The sequence below is a fragment of the Oncorhynchus masou genome, chromosome 15 (assembly GCF_036934945.1).
Source record: "Oncorhynchus masou masou isolate Uvic2021 chromosome 15, UVic_Omas_1.1, whole genome shotgun sequence".
Taxonomy (NCBI): domain Eukaryota; kingdom Metazoa; phylum Chordata; class Actinopteri; order Salmoniformes; family Salmonidae; genus Oncorhynchus; species Oncorhynchus masou.
In genome coordinates, this window is record NC_088226.1 from 56383277 (window position 1) to 56407677 (window position 24401).

The 24401-nt window shown below is 44.8% G+C and overlaps 3 protein-coding genes across 3 annotated transcripts in view; 1 reads left to right on the forward strand and 2 right to left on the reverse strand.

The window, feature by feature from the left end:
- The first annotated feature begins 6094 nt into the window (after positions 1–6094).
- Positions 6095–7892, forward strand: cks2 (CDC28 protein kinase regulatory subunit 2). The gene is made up of 3 exons (XM_064987489.1): positions 6095–6340; positions 6789–6916; positions 7309–7892. Exons 1-3 carry the CDS (start codon positions 6282–6284, stop codon positions 7350–7352), a joined length of 231 nt encoding a protein of 76 aa, XP_064843561.1. The 5' UTR covers positions 6095–6281; the 3' UTR covers positions 7353–7892.
- Positions 7893–8067: 175 nt separating this feature from the next.
- cimap1d (CIMAP1 family member D) lies at positions 8068–10545 on the reverse strand. Its single transcript, XM_064987491.1, has 4 exons — positions 10497–10545; positions 9607–9717; positions 8944–9060; positions 8068–8552 (listed from the first exon to the last, which is right to left on the reverse strand). Exons 1-4 carry the CDS (start codon positions 10543–10545, stop codon positions 8068–8070), a joined length of 762 nt encoding a protein of 253 aa, XP_064843563.1.
- Positions 10546–12105: 1560 nt separating this feature from the next.
- cpamd8 (C3 and PZP like alpha-2-macroglobulin domain containing 8) overlaps positions 12106–24401 on the reverse strand; it is a 53285-nt gene continuing 40989 nt past the window's right edge. The window contains exons 34-43 of the mRNA XM_064989773.1: positions 23731–23793; positions 20268–20521; positions 19932–20019; positions 18015–18089; positions 17797–17902; positions 17466–17576; positions 16469–16681; positions 15437–15511; positions 13510–13693; positions 12106–13071 (exon numbers count right to left, since the gene is read on the reverse strand). Coding sequence (XP_064845845.1) covers position 13071; positions 13510–13693; positions 15437–15511; positions 16469–16681; positions 17466–17576; positions 17797–17902; positions 18015–18089; positions 19932–20019; positions 20268–20521; positions 23731–23793 — 1170 coding nt within the window. The 3' untranslated portion in view covers positions 12106–13070. The remainder of the gene's footprint in view (positions 13072–13509; positions 13694–15436; positions 15512–16468; positions 16682–17465; positions 17577–17796; positions 17903–18014; positions 18090–19931; positions 20020–20267; positions 20522–23730; positions 23794–24401) is intronic.

Here is a 24401-nt window from a genome sequence, read left to right on the forward strand (position 1 = left end):
GCCACTTCAGCTTGAATTCCTGGCCAGTAAAACCTCCTTACAATCCGGTCTCAGGTTTTATCGATACCAAGGTGTCCACCCAGAATGTGCCCATGAGCTAGATCCAGTACTGTCCTACGGTACCGAGTGGGAACCAACAACTGTTCCACCACATCAACCCCTATTTTCGAGACTCTGTAAACCAAACCCTTTTTCATGATGAAGTGGGGAAAACTATTAGGCATCATACCAACAGTTATGGGAGTACCATCTACGACCTGCACATCTGCTCTGGCTTGCTGCAGGGTTGGATCCTGGTTTTGGGCCGTCCCAAAATTAGTCAAGGAACCTGCCAGGTCTGCGGGTTCTAGATCGTCGTCCTCTGGATTCAGACCGACCCCAGCCCCACTAGTACCGGGCTGTTCGTTATCAGCGAGGTTTGCCACTTCATCCTCCTCCTCCCCTACTAGCACTTGTGATGTTGTCCCCTGGGAGATCTCTTTTCCTGGCTTTGGTTGAAGGCCCCATGCTTCTTCCTGCTTGGTCAGGGTTGTTGCCTTCTCAAATATGCCATTCTTGTGGCCTAACTTCGCAAAGTTAGGAAAGTCTCTACCCAATATTACATCATATGGCATCTTTGGGACCACACCGGCCTCATAATCCAGCAGACCATCCTCTGTTTGTATGCTCACTAACGCCGTGGGGTACAGACGGGTATCCCCATGAATGCATGTAAAACTGATATCCTGTCTTGTATCCAGTTTATGATTCGGCACTAGGCTTGCAACGACCAGGGTTAGCATACTGCCGGAATCCAGCAGTGCTTCAACCTCTTTCCCTTCAACCTTCACCCTGCACATATGTTTGTTTCTTGATCTTTCAAGTACAGTGGTTACAACAGGACATGCATACCGTATATCATCTTCATTTTCACCGAGGTTACATTGCATTGGCTCTTCTTTAATAGGGCAGTAGGCTGCAATATGTCCTGGTTGATTACAATTGTAACAGATAATAGGGGTTCGGGGGAGACCCCTCGACACCCAGTCCCGGTTTCCGTTTTTCCCTTAGTGTCTCGGCCTGATTCTGATTCTTTCCTCATGGCCCCACGCTGCTCTCTTCCCCCTCTATATGCTGGGACAGCCTTACCCTGTCCGCTGGTTTGCCCATGCCTGGGGAACGGGAATCTTTCCTCCTGTGCCTGCTCAACTGTTCCTGCCATACAATACCGTTCAACCAGGCCCACGAGATGGTCGGCGGAAAGTACCTCGTTCTGGCCAACCCATCGTCTCACTTCTTGGGGTAGACCTCGCTGAAACTGGTTGAGTACGATGGTCTCGACGATCTCGGCGGATGACCGGGTCTCTGGTCGCAACCATTTCCGTGCCAGGTGCATCAAGTCGAACATCTGTGTTCGTGGGGGTTGTCCCGGTCGGTAGGACCACTGGTGGAAGCGGTGTGCCCTCACGGTATTGGTCACTCCCAGTCTAGTCAGGATCTCTCCCTTTAGTTTATCGTAATCCTGTGCATCTTTCAACTCCAGGTCGAAATACGCTTTTTGAGCGTCCCCTGCCAGGTATGGTGCCAGAAGCCCTGCCCATTCTTCTTTTGGCCACTTCTCCCTCTCTGCCGTCCTTTCGAAGGTGGTAAGATATGCTTCCACATCATCCTGCGCTGTCATTTTTTGAAGAAAATGATTGGCCCTCTTCTGGGTATTTGCAGCTGGTAATTGAGCCCCAATTTGGTCCGCTAGACCCTTTAGGCCTTCTCTTAACTCCCGGGTGTTTCTCTCTTGCTCTTCTCTGAGCAGCTGGTTGGTGCGGTGCTGGACCTGTAACGTGTCCTGATACATTCGCATTGCATCCTGATGAGCTATTTGTTGAGCTCTAGTTGCCTCTTGTTGGGCGGCCGCCGCTTGTAACAGGGCCTGTAACTGTCCTAACCAAACAAAGCCACAAAAAAAACCTGACTCCCCTTTGGAGTGCTAACTGAACATTTTTCTTTTTCTTCTACCTAACCAGTGGTATGGTTAGTCCATGCCCGCATCCTCCACCACGTGTGGCAAACCTCTTCAAGGTTAGGAGCATTTGTCACAAACTAAGTGGTAAACTGTCACCAAATCACCCAAGAATGAGAGTTCTTTCGAACAGGACAGTACCTGTGTGTTTGTTTCTCCATCCTGGTCCACCCAGGCCGTAGGCGAGGTCAAAGATAGCAGGGTTCGGTACACGAATCGGGTTCTCGGTAGGTCCAGGTCCAAACGCCAACAGGTAAGTCCAAAACAGTCCAGTTCATACACGGTAAATCCAGCCAATCTCTATTGTCTCTTTCTTCTATTGTTCATAGATCCTTCCAGCACTCTCTTCTCTTCTTCCTGGTTTTTCTTGACCCTTTATCTGTGGGTTGGCTCCACCTTCTGAGGGTTCCCCTTGCTTCTGGGACTTGTAGTTTTGGTGGTCGGCCATTTTGTGATCTGTAGTTCTGACAGGGGTAGCCATTTTAGTGATCGGGCAGAGCCCGTTTATTAGTTCTGCTCTCACATATCTGCCATTTACCACTCGACCCCCTTCTTTGCCACAATATATATATTTTAATTGTGTAATTATTAACCCAGAATGTATGTTATTCCAGAGGACGATTCCGGATGGGATTTTATCCAAACTGGCCCCTGTAATTCTTTATTTTTTTCAATATATTGACAGCTATGATGGAATCCTGGAGTTTTTTCAACAAGTCCAGGCGATAACAGGGATACACTGATAACTCGAGCTTGGTTCCCAAGTTTCGAAAAACTTTACCAAACCATCTTTGGTATAGTGTTCAGTGCTGGCCATCCAATTAGGCAAGATTCTACAGCTGCACCATCGAGAGCGTCCTGACCGGTTGCATTACCGCTTGGTATGTCAACTGCTCGGCATCTGACCGCAAGGGGCTACAGAGGGGAGTGCGAACAGCCCACTACATCACTGGGGCCAAGCTTCCTGCCATCCAGGACCTATATAATAGGCGGTGTCAGAGGAAAGCCCATAAAATTGTCAGAGACTCCAGTTACCCAAGTTATCGACTGTTTTCTCTGCTACCGCACTGTAAGCGGTACCGGAGCACCATGTCTAGGACCAAAAGTCTCCTCAAAAGCTTCTACCCCAATTGACCCCCCCTTGTACACTGCTGCTACTCGCTGTTTGTTTGTGCCACCTGTATATAGCCTTGTTATTGTTATTCTTATTGTGTTACTTTTTATTATTACGTTTTATTTTAGCCTACTTGGTAAATATTTTCTTCTTCTTGAACTGCACTGTTGGTTAAGGGCTTGTTAGTAAGCATTTCACAGTAAAGTCTACACTTGTTGTATTCAGCGCATGTGTGTATTTGCACTCGAAAAATACATTTTCTGGTCCAGCAACACCCATACATGTTGTGAAAAATATTTGGGCTAATTCAGTTCCAACTGTTTTCAAAACTGTTATGCATGCAGGAGTATAAAATGCTGTTGAATTGTACTTTTTCTTCACTTTCATATACACTGTGTTCACAGAAACATTGCTCGGATCTTGTTCCCTGGACCTTGGAGGACTTTTGGTGTGGATGATGTTCAGGTTGGATATTCCTTTAAATGATTCCACTGAACTGTACCATTTGATTGTCATTCCTGTATTGAAAATGGTACCTTGTTCACACCACAGGGCCTACCAAAGCAAGGTTTCTCAAACAACTGTGGGGTGTTTGTTTTGATGGTAATATGCTATTCAGTATATTATATTAGTCCTATTTTCTGTTATTCTTGAGGGACTGTCTTTTACATCCTGAAATATATTCCTGGGTGGAGTGGTATTATTATTATTTACTATTATTATTGTTATCATAACTATCAAACTTAACAACCTATTCTTTCTTAACTTACAGTATGCCCTGTACATTGCAATGGAAGCACAGTGTGATTTCACTGAGGTATGTATAAATTATGAATTTCTCATCACTAGTAGATATTATGTTCTTTGGGATCCCCGAATGTGTGATTTTCTTTTTCAAAGAATTAGGCGATGGTGGTGCCTAGTTCTCCTGCAGAACTTTCCCATGCCGTAAGTATTGAACATTATAAAACCTTTCATTTGCATCCTTAAAATCACTTGTTTCACTGTAGCCAGACTGATCTGAAAATATATTTTCATATTGAATGTATGTAATATGTGTCATTCACTCACTAAGGTCTGAAGAAGTGAGGTTGAAAGATGGAAAAAGGCGTGGCGAAAACAAAACACACTACAGTTAGGAGGTGTCATATGATGAGTGGTATAGGCGTAAACCAATGTTTAAAGACTTAAACCCCCCTCTCATATGATGAGTGGTATAGTTTTAAACCAATGTTTAAAGACTTAAACCCCCCCTCTCATATGATGAGTGGCATAGTTGATTGATACATGGCAAGATATAAGTTGTGATGACTTGTTGAGTAGTTATAGATATCACTGAAAACCCTTTTAGTAATAGTGGCTTTTGTTTGCATGGTGGTATTGTGAAAGTGGGGTGTAAATTTGACTTGATCATCAGGCACTACTCTTAATATTTATTCTTCCTTTTTCTTCAAGGGAGCAGATGTTCTTCTAAGGGACACCCTCGAGGCAGCAAGGTGGTGCAAACTCCAAACATTTTAAGGAACTGTTTCCCTCCCTAGTGTAATTGGGATGGAAGGGGAAGACCGCATTACAATACTTAAAGAACTACGGTTGTATGATGGCCTGGATGAAGAGGAAAATATTCTCCTCAAGGAACCATTCCTGTTACAGAGAAATGATGAGATGATCTATGTGGAGGCAGTTGACAACAAGAAAATGACTGTCTGCCTCTTGAGGAGCAGGAGTGAAGTCATTTTTGAGGAGTGGTCAAACCTTGTTTTTGTCTGCTGTGTTAATTGTTTTAATTGTTAATTGTGTTGTTTAGTAAAGATGACGTAAAGTCACCCGAGTCTCTGACCTCTGTACTGGAGCCGGTATAACTTCATGTACAAAACACATTCAGCTTGTCAGTATATCTATATGGTATAGTCTGTCTCCATTCTCATGAACAAAGTAAATAGCATTATAAATCAGGATAGGTAGTAACTGTATATTTACATTTACATTACATTTAAGTCATTTAGCAGACGCTCTTATCCAGAGCGACTTACAAATTGGTGAATTCACCTTCTGACATCCAGTGGAACAGCCACTTTACAATAGTGCATCTAAATCATTAAGGGGGGGGGGGGGGGGGGGGTGAGAAGGATTACTTATCCTATCCTAGGTATTCCTTGAAGAGGTGGGGTTTCAGGTGTCTCCGGAAGGTGGTGATTGACTCCGCTGTCCTGGCGTCGTGAGGGAATATATATATATATATGCTCAATTAAATAATATAAATACAAAGTTATAATATCTTTCAACACAATTTTAACAGTACATGACATACATCTGTTGTTCACTGCTTGTCTCAAATATAGCATGAAGCAAAAAGTGTTACAACTCATCTGCTGGTACCACTTTATATAATATTTATTACATCTTCAAAAATGAAATACGTTTGTGTTCAACGTATGCCTTGCGCAAACGTGTGTTTGAATTCAGTGTGTGACTGTCAAACCTGATGGACACAAAGTGGGCGGGGTCAAACATGGGCGGGGTCAAACGTCTGACCCCGCCCACATTGACCCCGGCCCCGAATTGCACACTCCAGTCAAGGGTACTTGTTGGAGTTTTCCAAAAAACAGTAGGTTATTCTAGCTGGAATTGTTAATCTCCTGTCATGAAAAAAATACTTCTATGGCAGATTCGGACGTGACTAAAATTACAGATGTGGACTTTTGTGCTCGTACACATAATTACATTACACGACCACCCCCAGTAAAACGAATCCCTTAGATTAGGGCTATATACTATTTTTTGTTACATTCAGGCATTTGATAACGAATATTCATGATTGTAGGACGAAAGAAGCACGACAAATGGTCATTGACATTAACTCAACGAGCAAACCAATGGAAAAATCTAAAGTCTAATATTGTAAAAATAACTCGCCATGTGTACAGCTGTCAAAATCAGAAGGTGGGGGCGGGGCGCCACGCATTTAGTTTGTTTTGCCCACGCGCGGCTTCACCAATCCCGGCTAAGAGAGGGACGGTTTGAGTTTAAAATTTGCCGACACACTGCAGATGACAATTTGTTTTGTGTTTATAAAAATCTAGCCAGTTTTAGCTTGTCAAAACGGACAGCTATCTGAGAATACAAAAAATTAACCAGAATATTGTGTTATATACTTCTGTTCGATTAAACATGTCGAAGAAACAAATTTACTACTCTGACAAGTACACAGATGAAGCATTTGAGTACAGGTAAGTTAGGTTGAAGTTGTAACGTTAGCTACTACTGTACTGTAATACTGTTAGCGTTAGCTAGTAAGCAAGCATGTTAACTTGCTTTGCTACGGAAAGCAAGTTCACCCAACTCCCCTGGTTGGTTAACTAGCCAACGTTAGCTTTAGCCATAATACTGTATTTGACAGAATAATATTAATACTGTTATTATATTTGTTGGCTGGCAACTGAAGGCTGCAGGATTCATTTGTTTAGTGGGCTAGCGAACTGTATCATGTGACTTGGTTAACGACCACTAACGTAAGCTAATAATATCAGCTGGTGTTGCCACAACATGTTCAAAGTTATATGGCCTACTGGTGCTAACTAGCTAACGTTACATCTACTAGTAAAGTACTTTCTAGTTAGTGACGTTAACTCGATATCTACGTTAATTGGGTGAATTCAATGTCCCTTTCCTACACAGGCATGTTATGCTCCCGAAACAGTTATCAAAGCTGGTGCCCACTTCTCACTTGATGACAGAAGATGAATGGAGGGGTCTGGGGGTGCAGCAGAGCCAGGGCTGGATCCACTACATGATCCACAAGCCAGGTGAGCTATTGACCGAAAGTTAGCAATCCAGTCTCAACAAGGACTAACGTTTCATACAAAAAGCATATTTTCTAAAGCTTTTACTTATGTCTCAAGTCTTCTCATGACTGGTTATGAAAAGGTACATCAGGAATTCCTGCTTTTCTGACATCCTCTTTCATACATAATTTAAATGTACTAGCTAGCTTTCTATTCTAAGCCATATATTGTATTGCCTATTACATTACTTTGCCCCACACCAATGACCTCTTTTCCCCAATCTTCAATGCTGTCCTGATCACATCCCTACATATGCAAAGCCATTGTTATGCAATCTGCATGTTTGAAAATAATAGCCATCTCTACTAGCTTGAAGTCAGTACTGAATTAGCTACTTTTTGTTTTACATCTAGAGCCGCATATATTGCTTTTCCGAAGACCTCTTCCAAAGGATTGAGTGGAATTCATCTTCAACATCCCTGAAAGCCACCTTAGTTGAATTGTATGGTCTTTGTTGACTCAACAAGATATACATCTCTCCATGTGTTTTGGTGTATAGAATAGACCCTTTTTTTTTTTTTAATCCCTCCCCAAAATGTTGGAGGTATGATAGAAGCAGACTGAGTGCTGGAAGGCTCGACCCACACTACCAGATGATAAGCAGTTCTGCTTTTATTGGTACATGGCAACAATATGGATATGGAATTTCTCATTCATTAGACTTTACAGAGCTTGAATAACACTTGCTACACTTTTATTGATGTTTACTTACTTGTCAATATGTTGGATTAATGAACAGTGGTCAAATAGTTTTCTTGAACGTGGAATATTTTATTCAAAATAAATAATTTTGCATGTTCTGAAAATGTTTTTTATTTTGTATGCTTTCCTCTGTGTATATATATTTGTATCAGACAGTATACATTTGGACTGAATAGTCACATTTTTGTTAATTCTAAACACTTGTTGCTGGACAGAACGTAAATAAAATATATTTCTTTACTTTCTGTGTGGGAGTTTGTGTTGTATCTAAATGTCTTTCATTTCATATGTAATATTAAGCCAGCACAGCAGTAGAAATGGTTCTTTATTGTCATCTCAAGTTCTTTGTTTTGCAGATGAATCCAACCTAGTCCCATATGACAGAGGAACATAGTTGTGAGAAGTGCCTTTCAGTCAGCTACATTGACCACCAGTGGGGTGACAAACTCCGAGTGTCTGATGCCCAGAGAGAAGGCAGGAGCCCGGGGCTTGTGGACAGTCACCTTCTCAGGATTATGAGTTCCAGGGCCAGGCTTCAGAGTGGCATTGTTGGGAAACCCATGGCGACCTAGCATGGAGAAAGCTGGTTGCCTGGGCAGGTAGACACTTGGATCTGTACTGTTGTATCTACCAGGGCCTGGGGTCTTGGCCAGGTCTTCTGAGGGACCCCCTAATTTGCAGTGCCCTGACATGGTGTAGCTGGCACTGGCTGGCTTGGTGGGAACCTGGGGGCCCATGAGAGCAGGGAGACAGTACTTGTTGGGGGCAGGGACTGAGTCGATGGTACGGTAGCGAGTGCGGGAGCCCATAGTGTAGGATGGGGGTCTGCGCTGGGTGTTGCATGGAGGAGCATTCTCAGGGCTGTATGCCCCAGGTCCAGGAGTCTGGAAAAGCCCTGCTAGTGGGAAAGCTGTATTTAGTTTTGACTTTATGTGAACAAGCAAGATTCAGAAGTGGAATGCAGTAGATTCATTGTCAATTTAGAGTATGCATATTTGTGGAGTGTTCATGAAATTCAGTTGCAACAGCTGACAGCAGAAGGCAAGGCTTGAGCTGTCACATCCAGTGTCTTGTTGCCATACTGCTGTAAGTGGCTTACAAACTGCCACACACATGGTCCTTGTGTAATTAACGTCTCTTAAGAAAATCAACATTTTCACGTCTAGTAATGAGCTTTTGGTATTTGACCATATAAAAACAGTATTTTAATACAACTTTATAGGCACATTAAAACATGATCAGCTCTGAATTGAAAGTGTATTTACCTGAAGTTGGTGGGAACTTACTTGATGATCCTCTCACTCTGCCCAACATGGAGTATGCGGGGTTGCCATCCCTGCCGAAACGGGTGATTTTTGCATCAATGTAATACCGAGGCCCAGGACTGGAGTCAACACCGTACACTGCACAACCAAACAAGAGAAACAATCAAATAACTGACATACAATACTGGTTAGAGCGTTGGGCCAGTAACTGAAAGTTTGCTGGATCGAATCCTAGAGCTGACAAAGTCCAAATCTGTTGTTCTGCCCCTGAGCAAGGCAGTTAATCCACTGTTCCCCGGACGCCAAAGACATGGATGTCGATTATGGCAGCCCCTCGCACCTCTCAGATTCAGATCGGTTGGGTTAAATACGGAAGACATTTCAGTTGAATGCATTCATTTCTACTGACTAGGTATCCCCCTTTCCCTACTGTAGTAAGTTTGCCAGTATCCTAAGGACAGTGTCACATTTGGCTGATAAGTTGTATACTGTAGTAACGGTCCACAACTAGTGACAGGTATTTGTGGTGTTGTTTCCCCCCAGTGGCTTTACAGTTACATTACAACATTCAATATTCCCTTTCATGATCAACTAATACTAGTTGAGGTAGTTTTCCATTGACCATTAGAGTAGCGTGTCATGTTCAAATCTTGGGGGCTCTTTAGTGACTGCTGTAGCACTCACAATTGTTGCTCATTCTGCCGTGGAAGGAGTAAGCAGGGCTGGTTGGCTTGGTGAAGTCATGGCCGATGAAACCGATAGTCGGTGGCAGAGCGTAACGCCCCGGTCCTGGCCCTGTGGGGTAGATATTTTACACAATAGGTTGAGGACCTGTGTGTGCACATGGAAGGATTTGGGCTACTTCACACATATTACATTATATACATTATGGTGTAGTGATGAATAAGCTGAAAAGGTTCATAAAGACGTGCCTGAGGATATAAACAACATATTTACATCTGGCTGGTGCAAATTAGACATGCTAGATCATCCAAACAGCTGACTTTCACAGTGTGGCACTAAGATACAACCTGGGAAATTACTTTTTTGGAAAGTTAATTTTTTTGTTGTTGCACCAACTCTCTTGCACTCGCTCTATGCACACTGACACATTACACTGACACTCCACCAACACACATAATATACACTCACACAAAACACACACTTTCACGTTATTTTATTGTCGTACTATTGCCTTATTTAGCCTTTTTTTAAACCTTTTTAACTGCATTGTTGGGAAATGGCTCGTTAGTAAGCATTTCATGGTAAAGTCTACACCAGATGTATTTGGTGCATGTCCTTTTTCATTTTGATTTGACATTACATCAGCATTCACATTTTCAGATGCCTGTGCACACTGCACAAGCAAAGTAACTAATGCGAGTCCTGGCAAGTCCAAGCTCTGAGAAACAATCAACTCCTCTAGTCAGTGTCCCCTCTCTGACAGGATAATGCATTAAATTATTAGCTAGACATGTTACGTTTACATGTTACATTTACTCAATTCAGAATAGATGAGTGATCTATCTGTATTGAATAAGTACCGCAAAGGTTGTTCCATTCAGGAAGCTCACCTTTCTCTCTGCCAGCAATGATGGGGCGCTTTTTCACCTCCTCCCCCATGGTCAAATAAATGTATGGTCCTACAAGTCGTCCTACAAAAACATCCTCCAAATCATTACACAAACTGCTCAATTCAATCAATAATAAGAGGGAATTTGACAATACAGTATGTACAAAAACACAGGTAGGAAGCATACTACTGTAAATGTGGACACAAACAGGCTTCAGCAATGCATCATAGCCAGCAGGTTCCTCTCTCCTCCGTGTGGTAGAGGTGATCTTCTGTGTCAGATGAGTTCAAGCTCTTCACTCAGCAGCATGGCCCTCCTTTATCCATCCATCCATCATCTCCCAAGTCCTGAGTGAAATTCAGTTTGGAGTTCGCCTATTCAGTCATGCATACCTTAACAGCCTGCACAGCTACACACTCCAAAATAAGAACCACTACCATCAAAGACCATAAACATTTAGCCTCTTGGTTAGGAAAGCCCTTTAAAGGACCAAATTTTGGATCTCACACCAACTGTGTCCAACTAGTCCATCATCTCAGCCAGTTAAATAGTAGCTCAGCTAGAAGAGCTCAATCCGCTGGTGCTTAGAAACCATGTCATTACTTGGATTCACTCTAATGTAACAATATCTCCACAGAGCAATCCATGAAACCAAGATCCCCTCTCCCTCCTTTCTCTTTTCACTCTCTGTTCATCGCAGCGTGGAGGCAGAATATCACACTTCAACCATGCATGCAGTTGCCAGGGAGACGTTCCAGGATATTCAGTCTCAGCAACCAGGTCTCCCGCATCGCTCGGTCAGCGAAGCGAGTGTTCTCTCTCTGTCCCAGTACCTTCCCCATTCATACAACAGACCTTCCACTCATACTGTACAGATCCCATTCACACTGTATATCAGAACTTACAGTGTCCCTTACAGAGACCAGCAAAGCCATGGAGTGAACAAATATTCTCCTTCTTGACATAGTGCAGTATATGGTAATACACTGAAAGCGAGAAAGACTATGCATATCATAAGACATGTATGACACGTTATCTGACAGTTTTCCACCACCACGCCTGTAGTTTGATCATAGGACTCATTGCCCTCTCAATAACCTCTACATTGAAACGACATATCCATGGGCTGTTTGGAACGTAGTCATTTTAAAATAGCAGCAGAAGAACACACTGAAAGTTGCCAGAAGCTATACGGTAACTGACAATGTCGACAAGTGCCTTAACCATGGTCTGCCGAAAACAAACATTAAACATTTACAGGCTCTAACTCTCTCCTGGCTGCTGTTTAGGTAACCTGAGTGAGTTGTTAACAGGGACAAACACACGTTAGCCCCACTGCACACAGCCATGCCAGGGGTCAGAGTCACAGAGGGCATTCTGAAGGGCCACAGTGTTTGACAATAACACAGCTCATTGCTTACAGAATGACAGGAAATTCTCCTCAGGCTAAACTACAGTTGCAAAGGAAATGGACCAACACAACTCCTTAATCACCAGGTCTGCTCCTCGTTTCCTATGTAACATATAGGCTATACATATAGGGAATAGAGTTAATGCTACCCGGGGAGAGATAGTAGCATGAAAAGTTAACTGCAAACAGAGACTTGGATTGTAAACAAAGTTTATTATTTTTCAAAAGCAATTGTATTGGAAATGGATATGGGGTTACACTGGTTTAAATATGGTAAATGTACAGTAATTCCAAACCTTTATTCTTGTTTTAGGATATCAAGAGTCAAAATTTAACAAAACAAAATAGCTTATGCACTGTACAATCAAATCCCTGTGTGTTCAACAGTAAGGAGACAGCTATACCTAAATATGACTTATTATGTGGAGATATTGCTAGCTTGGTAAAATATCTAGAAGAATTGAGCTTATCTTAACCTCTAGTTTAAGGCTGCAGAAATGCAGTCTCGAACTTTAGCAGGTTAAACACCAAATAAGTATATAAAGATATCAACTGTACACCTCAGTGTTTGAGCTAAGGCTTCATCTGAATAAGAATAATAGGTGCATCACATCTGGTTATTTTTGATGAATTAAATGACGACATTGGTGTAGGTGACAGGACAAGAAGGCAATAGGCGGTGGCATTGGAACAAATAAAACAAAAGCACTAGCTACAAATAAATACCACAGATAGAAAAAACAACAAAACATTTGTTTTAACTCAGGTGTAATTACAAACATAAATACTTGATTAGAGATGACAAAAAAACAATAAGGCACTAAAGTGAATATCAAAGACGCTATGGTGTCAACTGGTGTCTAGGAGTTATACAAGAGAGAAAAACAAAGAGGGCTAGAGGGGGACTAGCTTAGTAACACACACACACACACACACACACACACACACACACACACACACACACACACACACACACACACACACACACACACACACACACACACACACACACACACACACACACACACACACACACACACACACACACACACAGCATCCTTTCAGGCTGCAGTCCCCACTCTTCCTTCTCTCTCCACTCACTAACATATTCACAGACAATGTACAATTTGGAGATCTGGCTGGTGATGCCGTCAGGGGCAGTTTCTGTGGTGGAGAGGAGAACAGGACACTTAATAAGATCTCTGATAAGGTTCTTCATTGCAATCAGATAGATAGGTACAGATATGCTATCTTTGATGTAGAGGTATCTGAATACACTTTGTTATTAGAGTGGATATAAACTGACACAGGTTTGAGGTTACAAAGTCACAGTTGAGTTAATTTCAAGCCCTATTCACATTACCACAGTGTTAATGGTTCAAACCACAGGAGGTTGGTGGCAACTTAATTGGGGAGAATGGGCTCGTGGTAATGATTGGGGCAGAATCAATGGAATCGTATCAAATACAACAAACAGGTGATTGAAGCCATTCCATTAGCACCGTTCTGAACATTATTATTAGCCACTCTTCCCTCAGCAGCCTCCTGTGGTTCAAACTCAGTGTTGTTGTTCATAGAGACAGAGAGGGGAGAGGGCCGTACCATCGCTCAGGGGGGTCCTTTGTGTCCAGTGTGGGTAACTGGATATCTGATGGACTCTCCTGTTCTCCCCCCAGCTCCCCTGCCTCCAGCTCCAAATGGTCCTCTCCCTCTGCAGGGAAGGGTTCTGGGTCATACTCATAGGAGTAGTAGGACACCTCAGCCATGGAACCCTGCTCTTCCTCGCCTACAGCACAAGAAAGAGGAACAGAGAGAGAGAGAGTGACAGTGAGAGAGAGATGGAGGGCAGGTGAACACTAACATTGGCTGAAAAGTCAAGGGGCACAACAATATGTTTCCGCTGAGAGTATCTATCAAAATAGTTAATTGTACAAGGTGACCAGTAGGGGTCACTATGTCCTAATGTTCAGCCTCATGTAAAGCACTGCATGCACACTGCTCCTTTTGGAAATCATACATTGCAGATGAATACACACAATACACTCCATTTATTTTCATCAAAACAAGTGTGTTTTGTTGAATTAATCATGCCCTCAGCTCTGATGCCATTTCACCACTAAGGGACATGTCCACAGAGAAACTGATTCCAAAGCCTCAATGTTTTTACTAAAGCTGTTGAGAATGCTGTCAGATTCTTGGCACACAAAATCACATCCATCACAATCTACCTAACCTACTGCTCAGTGGAGCTCAGCTCAACAACATTTATTAGCTCAGAAATACACAGCTGTTCATTGAGTGTAATAATCTGGTATGATACATGTTTTCTGTATGTGTGTACCGCAGTTCAGTTTTAATGGCATTTCTGTGGTGAGGTCTTTTCCACTGTGAAGCATCAGTCTTTGTACTGAGGAGACCTTTGACCTTTGTGGAACTCCATTACAGCTACAGTGAGCTGCAGGCAGGGAACAAGTCAGCGCAGGCATAGGCCACATCAAATACACACACGCACGGAAGTACACATGCATCGACGTGAGCCTACCCTACCACAGCCACGACTCCTGCTACAAACCAACATAAAGAGTGATACATCTTACCGGGAGTTCTGTTACAGCAAGTTATTTAAGCATGACATCTATGTGAACCCTGTGGTGGAGCAACAAATATCCCCTTCAAGCAAAACTATCCCCCCTAAGGAAAGCCTATTCTCCTGTTTATCAGAATGTGACAGTAGCCTGTCGATGTGATCTGCTGAGGCGTCAGTGCTCTACTTCCTCCTCTCCTCTACGCTACTACAGACGGCTGGGGCAAGTCCCAACAGCCCCCAGCACACTGCAGGCAGACAGACTGATCAGACATGGAGGACAGGAGGGAAGGGAGGGCAGTGACTCTTTCATCTTCACCTCCAACTCTTTTACAACTCTGATTTTTAAATGTATGTTTTATTTCACCTTTATTTAAACAGGTAGGCCAGTTGAGAACAAGTTCTCATTTACAACAGCGATCAAACTCTTTATACTTATTTGTATATTTCCAGACAAGCAAGAAGAAGCCGCCGCATGGTGGTGGACCTCACAGTGGCTATAGGTTACAGCAAACTATTGGAGGCAGTCTGTATGTGGATGTTCTCAGAGCGTTGCATGTGTGTAATCTGAGCTGGAGTAATCTCCAATCCCTCATACAATACAGATCCATGGATGTATGCAGATAGACATATTTACAGTGGGCACTAGAGGTCTGGTCTTCATCTGTCAGACTTGTATACAGTGTCTCAGAGAGGGAACGGAGCAGAGCAGTGCATGAACCTCCTCACATGCTTGCACGTCAACACCAGCTTCACTCAGAGGTGAACTCTCCAGCTCTTGCCTTTGACTGGCACTCACACACACACACACAGACTTCACACTCCTCACATACATACTCCTGCAGCCGGGAACAGCTGGCAACCAATGAGAGATGGGAAGATAGGGGTTAGTGCGGGGGTATAGAGGGGAGAAGAGGTGTGTGTTTTACCATGCACTGTATTTACCTGTGTGTTTAGGCACAGGAGTTTGCTCAGGTTGCTCGCCTGTTGTGTTCTCTCTGTCCTCTGTGGTGGATTCCACTGTGTGAACAAGACACAACACAATCACAACAAGCCAATGTTACACAGACCACGTACTGTACGGTTTGGGTAAAAGCATGATATACTTTCCCGTATTTCCTATGTGGGTGCTTATTTCCTAACCAGACATACACAAACAATGCGAGGAAGGTCTAAATATGGACCCGGTCCTTTGATAATCTACTGTAAACTTGGCGCAGGCAGCCTCGTTTTCCCACACAGGTTTTGGTATGTGCTTTTTCCCAATCCACTCCACAACAAGAAGGCTCCTTTGTTGTTGGTTTGTCTGTCAGAAAGGAATGTGACAGGATTTTCAAAGGCCTGGACAAAAGCACTCTGTCATTTGGGGTTCCCTGTAATATAGTAGCGCTGGGCAGAGGGGGGAGAGAAGCTCTCCTCACAAACTTCACCCAGCAATCAACCTGCACCTGAACAGCTGTTACCACAGCCACACACGCACGCGCACGCACACACACACACCTCACTCTTTCTTCTCCTACTTGTGTGTGTGTGTGTGCGCGTGTGAGAGTATGTGCAGGTGCATGTTGGGCTACCCTGCACCCTCTTCTCAGCACGTCCTCTCTTCAATTCCTCAAAGGGTGTTTCTCATAATCAAAACATTTTGGAGACATTTTTTCAGTGGATGTAATGTTTGACTATGAAGTATATCGTGTTTTTAGCTCTTCGAGGTGTGGTAGCTGACCGATAAATCAGAGCCACATGTGACCCTGGCTGGCAGAGACACTGGGAGGGGTTCAGAGCCTGGCATGCTAGTGTTAGGAGCAGCCAGTGGGTGTGGTGGCACAGCTGTAGCAGCTTTCATTTCAATCATTCAGAGAATGAATTGACATCAAACTCATGAATTGATTCATTGGCCATTACTGTCATTGAGGATTTCTCAACTCATTAACTTAAATTCAAATGGAATGGAGCCCATCCCTAGTAGAGTAGTCTTACTCTGAGGACACTGGGACACGGGCACTTGTTCTATGCGGGTCCCGTTGCGGCAGGCGAAGACCTCCATCTGACACTGGTTCTGGTAGAGATGTCCGTCTGAGCCACACACAGGCTCTCCATCATAGCCACAGTCCCTGTAGCAGGTGCAACGCTCAAACTGCTCCTCCTCCAGACAGCCAAACACCTTGTTACATTGGTTCCCCTGGAAAAAGCCTGGGTCAAAGGAAAAACACCAGACAGGAGAAATTATATATTTTTCAACTTTGGGGATCTTGAACTTTTGCTTTTTTCTAACAATGTGTATCAACACTGTGTGACTTTAGTAGTGGAATGCAACCATAATTACTTCATAGTAAAATACACAGGACAAAAAATATATATTCCAAACATGGGTCAGGCAAATAAAGATATGACATCTTTCATAGGAGGGAAAGTGTTAGGAAAGAGAGAGAAAAAGATTATGTGTGTGAGAGGATGTGTGTTGATGAGCGCTGTTCCCCAGGGTCTGGGCATGGCCTTGGTTCCAGCTGCACGGGGGTCCCAGCCCCTCAGCTTCTCTCTCTCTCAGCCAAGCCAGCAAAACACAGCATCAACACAAACAGGGTCATCCACCCGTCACCACGGTGACAGGGGCAAACTTTGCCATTTGTTGTAGCAACATCGGTCCCCGCTAATGAGAGTGTGTGTGTATGTGTATGTGTCGCTGAAACGGAAACACTCGGCACGATGACAACCAGGGCCAGTGGGCATTCCTGTGTGGGCCTGCTTTTCTGTTTCTTCTCTTCCCAACATCGGCCCGTGCCAATAACAGTTTAGGCACGACACACACGCTCTTAGAAAGTCAAGGGACAGGAAATGGAGGTTTACAGAGGACACAAGTCACACCTTCACTTGCTCTCTCTCTCACTGTTTCATTAGCTTGGCTAAATGGGGACTAACACAAAGAGAATGTGGTAGTTCCGTTAATGGACATACAGTAGAGTGTTGTAACTTTTACCTATCCACTGATTGGTTGAGCTCTCCACCTCGTTGCATGTGGTGCCGTCACACAGCTTGCGGGCCAGGGGACTGCTCTCGCTCACATTGTAAAAGCGGGTGGCTTCAAATGCTGTATAGCGAGAGAGAGAGAGAGAAACACACAGCTTTGTAGGAGTAGTGGACATGTCTCTCTACAAAACAACTCTGTACTTGCATTTTAAACCACAGACCAGAGAATTCCAATTTCCTCTGAGAGAAGGCTGTCAGTTAATCATCGTGAAGACGAAGGAGGGTTTTCTTGCTCGCAAAGTGAGGTGCTGTTAAAAATATTCATCACGTCAGAGGCACACCTGGTTCATAGTAGTCGTACACCTTGACCGGAACAGGCGCTGTCTTGCCCATTATGTACTCCCTGACAGCCTGGAAGGCCACACATGTCATACACTGACTGGAGATCTGCGTTGTGGGACAAGCACAGAGACAGGGCAAACATGTAAAACAGTTAGAACTGATCACAGTACAGTACACCACAGACTACAATGGTGATATACCGGTATGGCTAACTCACCTCATCAAAGTAGAAGAGGACCTTCCTTCCATCCACTTCGTACCTCTTCAGACCAACCCTCTTGTCCAGCAGCAGCTTTATGATAGGAAAAGTGGGGTGAACTACTCAAGAGTCCGACTCAATGCTAAGCTTTTCTGTTTTCTCACTGATGGCCAGTGAGAATTCTGGTGACCTTTCAGTCCAGTTGTAGGTATGTCAAGCCAAGCCTGTTTACAAGCCAAAGGGAGGGAGCCAGCTTCCAATAACAGTACCTGTGTCGACTGTCTACGAGGCAGTTTCTGTTTACTGCCTAAGGGGATAGGTGTTGTGGGAAGTATGGTTGGAGGGCTCTCTAAAAGGTGTCAGTCCTACGGACAGATTACGTTTATGAGGTGCTCAGCCTGAGCTGGCGCCACTGGGACACACAAACACACACACACACACACACACACACACACACACACACACACACACACACACACACACACACACACACACACAGAGGGAGAGAGAGCTTGATAGTGTGTGTGTGTGTGTATAAGTAGGCTGTGAGTTGGCCGTGTTGTTTTCTCCCTTGACAATAACTATAATTATAGTAACAACTTGAAATGTATTCCATTCACTTTCTCTGAGCACTTAATGTAACATAAAGTAGGTAGCATAGTGTGAAAGGCATTTTGCTCCATTCAGCTCAGCTCATTTTATGGATAAAAAGAGCAATAGAGGCCAAAGTATGTTGTGTAAGGATTCCAAGTAACATCTATGAAAACAACAAGACATGACTGCATAAGCGAGGCTCTGTCTCATGATGTGAGGAATGCTGCTGGTCAGGGCAGGCAGGCAGTCGTACAGCAGGGAGGTGAGCAGGGCTGGCTCTGTAAACGGAGCTTGTAAGCCACTTCAATATATAGGTCAGCACCGACTCCCTCAAGTCTCAGGGAGATAGTGTGTGTGTGTGTGTGTGGGTGTAAATCTGTCCCCCCAGGTAGGTAGGTCTTTACGAAGGTGGATAGTTTGATTTTGGGGCCCATAACTCTGCAGAAATGAGGGAGACAAGAGTTTTGAAGAGGGCCTGGGGAGGTGACTTCAACTAACCTCTCACCCCCCTCTCTAAGATGTCTGCCATGCGTCCCTGGGTCCCTCTCCCCTGGCTCTCAGAGTGGGGTAGTTGGAATAAACAATGGCAACCCCCAGTGGCCCAGCCCTTCCCTGGTGGCTGGGTAATAGCTCCAGAGAGGGTCTGTGAGGGTTTGTGCTGGCTCCTTGTGGAGCCCCATAGAAACAGTAACGTCACTGGGCCAGAGCTGGCCCTCATCCAGACACTGCAGTAAAAATACCCTCTCAATACTGATTACTCCACTGCTGTATAAACAAACACACACACACCCAGTCATACACACACACACACACAGTGCACAATTCCCAGTAACATTCAGCATGACCCCTGTGTTTACAAGAGAAGCAGAGCGGATACTCAGTACAGTGGCGCAAATGTTTTGTCTATATCTGCCAAGAGTAGCAGCACAATGGCAGAGCCACTCAATGTCCTCCTCCGTTAATAAACACAAGTCCACAAACACCTCTCTGAGACAGGGGAAGAAGCATGAGCAGCATAGGGGACTGAGCAAAACAGAAGGGGACTGATCAATTCCACACCACACCTCTGAAATGGCCTTCAGATGTGAGCCGTATCTGTCTTTGTCTTTTTTTTTGGGGGGGGGGGGGGGGGGGTTGTTTTATTGTCACATACACAGTGAAATGTGTTGTATTAGGATCAGCCACAGTAGTACAGCAAATTTGTGCAAGTACCTTGCTCAAGGGCACATCTACAGACTGTCGGAATTCGCACAAGTGACCTTTCGGTTACTGGCCTAACCGCTATGCTACATGCCGTCTGTCTGTATGACATTGTAATGTGAGTGTATGTTTATGTCCTACCCTCTCCAAACTTTCCACATCGGCACGGAAACCTGACAGCAGAGGGACCTCCAAGACAGCCATGTTGGAAGAACCTGTGTGGAGCCACCTGAAGAGAGACAAATGCTAAGAGAGTTAGATGCTAAGCTAAATGCTAGTAGAACTAGGCCAACCACCAGGCTAAATGCTAGCAGAACTAGGCCAAATGCCAGGATAAATGCTAGCAGAAATAGACCAACTACCAGGCTAGATGCTAGCAGATCTGGGCCAACTACCAGGCTAGATGCTAGCAGAACTAGGCCAACTACCAGGCTAAATGCTAGTTAGGCTAAAAGGCTGCTGCAGTCTCTGCAGTACCTGGCGCAGGCTTCCAGGGTGATACGGTAGTCTAGGTCGTCTTGGTGGGCTGCGGGGTCTTCATCGTCGGTGGCAGCCCGGCGTTTGCGGCTCAGCTCCGAGCGGTTGTCGGAACGGGATCGCGAGCGAGGGCTGGCGTGGCGGGGGGAGGGCGGGGCTGGCGGGTGGCGCTCCTGCCTGGGCTCCTTCAGGTCCACCTTAAGCTGGAAGGCTGGCTTGGCCACGGGGTCAGGCACGTTGTAGGATACATCAATCTGAGGCGAGAACACAAGCAGAGCTTGGAGAGACAGAATTTATTCCCGATTCCGGAGGTAATAGAAAGTGCAGAGAACCTATGTTGTAGAGCAAACCCATTGAGTGTGGAAGCTAGTACACACACACGCAAGCACGCGCTCCTGCACATAGGTATGCATGTACACACACACTCTCTCTTTAATCATGCCTATCTTGTCATCTCATTACAGCCCAGGTGCTCCAGGCCTCAGGCACTGGCAGACTGGAGAGAGGGATGTGCTGAGGGAGGGAGAGGTGTGAAAGCTGGAAAAGTGGTGTATGTGTAGAGGTTTGCAGGAATGTGTGGAGTGAGAAGAGGGACAGAGATAGGCTGAACCCTCTAATTCTCCCATTTCTCCCTCTCTCCACTCCCAGAGAACCTGAGCCCTAGGACCATGCCTGGCCTGATGACTTCTCGCTGTCGCTGTCCCCAGTCCACCTGGTTGTGCTGCTGATCCACTTTCTGCTCTTTTGCCTGCGGCTATGGAACCCTGACCTGTTCACCGGACCTGCTACCTTATCCTGGACCTGCTGTTTCGACTCTCTCTCTCTCACCTGCTGTCTCGACCTAAATGTTCGGAAATTAAAAAGCCAACTGACATTTACTCCTGAGGTGCTGCCCTGTTGCACCCTCTATCACCACTGTGATTATTATTTGACCCTGCTGGTCATCTATGAACATTTGAACATCTTGAAGAACGATCTAGCCTTAATGGCCATGTACTCTTATAATCTCCACTGGCACAGCCAGAAGAGGACTGGCCACCCCTCAGAGCCTGGTTCATCTCTAGGTTCCTCTCATGGATTGTGTATGTGTGCAATTCAGAGAGTGAATGGGCAAGACAAAAGATTGAAGTGCCTTTGAACGGGGTAAGGTAGTACACTACATGACCAAAAGTATCTGGACACCTGCACGTCGAAAATCTCATTCTAAAATCATGGCCATTAATATGGAGTTGGTCCCCCCTTTGCTACTATAACAGTCTCCACTCTTCTGGGAAGGCTTTCCACTAAATGTTGGAACATTGCTGCAGGGATTTGCTTCCATTCATCCATGAGAGCATTAGTGAGGTCAGGCACTGTTGTTGGGCGTTTAGGCCTGGCTTGCAGTCGGCTTTCCAATTCATCCCAAAGGTGTTCAATGGGGTTGAGGGCAGGGCTCTGTGCAGGCCAGTCAAGTTCCTCCACACCAATCTCGACAAACCATTTATGTAATGTCCTCGCTTTGTGCACGGGGGCATTGGAGCAGGTTGAGAGCTTCAAGTTCCTTGGTGTCCACATCATCAACAAACTAGAATGGTCCAAATATACCAAGACAGTCGTGATGAGCACACGACAAAGCCTATTCCCCCTCAGGAAACTAAAAAGATTTGGCATGTGTCCTGAGATCCTCAAAAGGTTCTACAGCTACAACATCGAGAGCATCCTGACGGGTGGCATCATTGCCTGGTACGGTAACTGCTCGGCCTCCGACCACAAGGAACTACAAAGGGTAGTGTGTACGGCCCAGTACATCACTGTGGCAAAGCTGCCTGCCATCCAGGACCTCTACACCAGGCGGTGTCAGAGGAAGGCCCTAAAAATTGTCAAAGACCCCAGCTACCCTGGTCATAGACTGTTCTCTCTGCTACCGCATGGCAAGCGGTACCGGAGCACCATGTCTAGGACCAAAAGGCTTCTCAACAGCTTTAACCCCCAAGCCATAAGACTCCTGAACAGGTATTCAAATGGCTACCCGGACTATCTGCATTGTGTCCCGCCACCCGCCACCCATCACCCACCAACCCCTCTTTTACGCTACTGCTACTCTGTTTATCATATATGCATAGTCACTTTAACCATACCTACATGTACATACTACCTCAATTAGCCCGACTAACCGGTGCCTGTATAAAGCCTCGCTACTGTATATAGCCTCGCTACTGTTATAGCCTCGCTACTGTTATTTTTCACTGTTGTTTTTTATTTCTTTACTTATCTATTGTTCACCTAATACCTATTTTTTCTTACGTGCTACATGCTTTAGCACTCTGTGGTCCCGTTCTGTGAGCTTGTGTGGCCTATCACTTCGCAGCTGAGCCGTTGATGCTCCTAGATGTTTCCACTTCACAATAACAACATTTTTTTTTTACCTGACTAGGCAAGTCAGTTAAGAACAAATTCTTATTTTCAATGACGGCCTAGGAACAGTGTGCTAACTGCCTTGTTCAGGGGCAGAACAACAGATTTGTACCTTGTCAGGTCGGGGATTTGAACTTGAAACCTTTCTAGCCCAACACTTTAACCACTAGGCTACCCTGCCGCCACTTACAGTACAGTTGACCGGGGCAGCTCTATTAGGGTAGAAATTTGATGAACTGACTTGTTGGAAAGGTGGCACCATCATAGGATACTGGGGCTATACCCCAGTGTATATATGTAATAATAAAATGTATAATAACTTGGTGGGCACTTATACCTGTCCTATTTTACACATGTAAAAATGTGGAAATGTGTTTTTTTTGTTGCATATCCCAACTCTCCCTGAAACACCCTTGGTGAGTGGGGTCACGACCAGTCTGCCATTATCAATGGCAACCCTGTAGAAATTAGGGTTAAGTGCCTTGCTCAAGGGCACATTAACATATTTTCACCTTGTCGAGGGATTCGAACTAGTGACCTTTCGGTTACTGGCCTAACGCTCTAACCGCTAGGCTACCTGCAGAATTATGCTTATAAGATTTCTGTCTTTTTTCAAAGGATCCAATAACTGTTAGTGTTATCTGAAGGATCACAGAACCCATTTGAGACCAGTATAATGATCACCTGTCATGTGAAGAGGGTTAAGGTTGACAGGCTCTTCTAAACATGCCGGAAAGGCAAAGTGAGGAGAGGAGAAATGCTGTGTTCTATCTGGAGCAGGAAGCTGAACAGAGAAACTCACCCAGTAGTTGTTTATGCACCCTGGCCTCAAATAGCTTTCTGTTTTAGTGACAAGGTACAGGAAAAACAGCATCCTATCCAGTGTAATTGGAGAACGAACAGTCCCTGCTGAACAATTCCCTACGTTTTACAAGATCATTCCGATTTACAGTCAGGAATTTGGGCATTAGAGCAATGAGTCATGGGAATGCACTGGCTTTTCCCCTCTGGAGGATTCTCTGTGAGTGAAAGATAAAATGATAGAAGGGGGAGATCAGAAGTAACGTACCTGCATGAGACAGCAGCCCTCGCCTTTAGCACTGACAAACAGCCCTGTGGGAATACTGGGAATCTGCAGCGAGAGGAGGGGAGGGAGAGAGAGACAGAGCGAGAGAGAGAGGAAAAAAAGGGAGAATAGGATTGAGAGAGAAAAGGGGTGGGAGGGAGGTGACAGAGGCGGTTCGAGAGACAAACCATCAAACAGGCAAAGAGTCAAAACAGGACTAAAATTGAATCCTACTACACCGGCTCTGACGCTCGTCAGATGTGTCAGGGCTTGCAAACTATTACGGACAACAAAGGTAAACCCAGCCGCGAGCTGCCCAGTGACGCAAGCCTACCAGACTGGCTAAATGCCTTTTATGCTCGTTTCAAGGCAAGCAACACTGACGCATGCATGATAGCACCAGCTGTTCTGGACGACTGTGTGATCACGCTCTCCGTAGCCGATGTGAGCAAGACCTTGAAACAGGTCAACATTCACAAGGCTGCGAGGCCAAGTGTTACGTCCGTTGTCGTAATGAGACCAAAGCGCAGCGTGGAAAGTGTACATCTTCTTTGAATGAACACCAAATTAACACAAAAAAAAACAACTAAAGATAACCGAACGTAATTGTCATCATTGTCCTCATATTAGCTAAAGTAACGTCCTAGTCAACATAGGTAATAGCACTAATGTGT

Bases quoted from the DNA above. Each gene is read 5' to 3' on its own strand.
- cimap1d (XM_064987491.1), bottom strand. From the start codon at position 10,545: ATGGGGGAGGAGGTGAAAAAGCGCCCCATCATTGCTGGCAGAGAGAAA. The intron at 9,718-10,496 runs GTGAGCTTCCTG...TCTACCCCACAG, and splicing joins CATTGCTGGCAGAGAGAAAG to GGCCAGGACCGGGGCGTTAC. The intron at 9,061-9,606 runs GTGAGTGCTACA...TTGGTTGTGCAG, and splicing joins CGGCAGAATGAGCAACAATT to TGTACGGTGTTGACTCCAGT.
- cks2 (XM_064987489.1), top strand. From the start codon at position 6,282: ATGTCGAAGAAACAAATTTACTACTCTGACAAGTACACAGATGAAGCA. The intron at 6,341-6,788 runs GTAAGTTAGGTT...TTTCCTACACAG, and splicing joins GATGAAGCATTTGAGTACAG to GCATGTTATGCTCCCGAAAC. The intron at 6,917-7,308 runs GTGAGCTATTGA...TTTTACATCTAG, and splicing joins CTACATGATCCACAAGCCAG to AGCCGCATATATTGCTTTTC.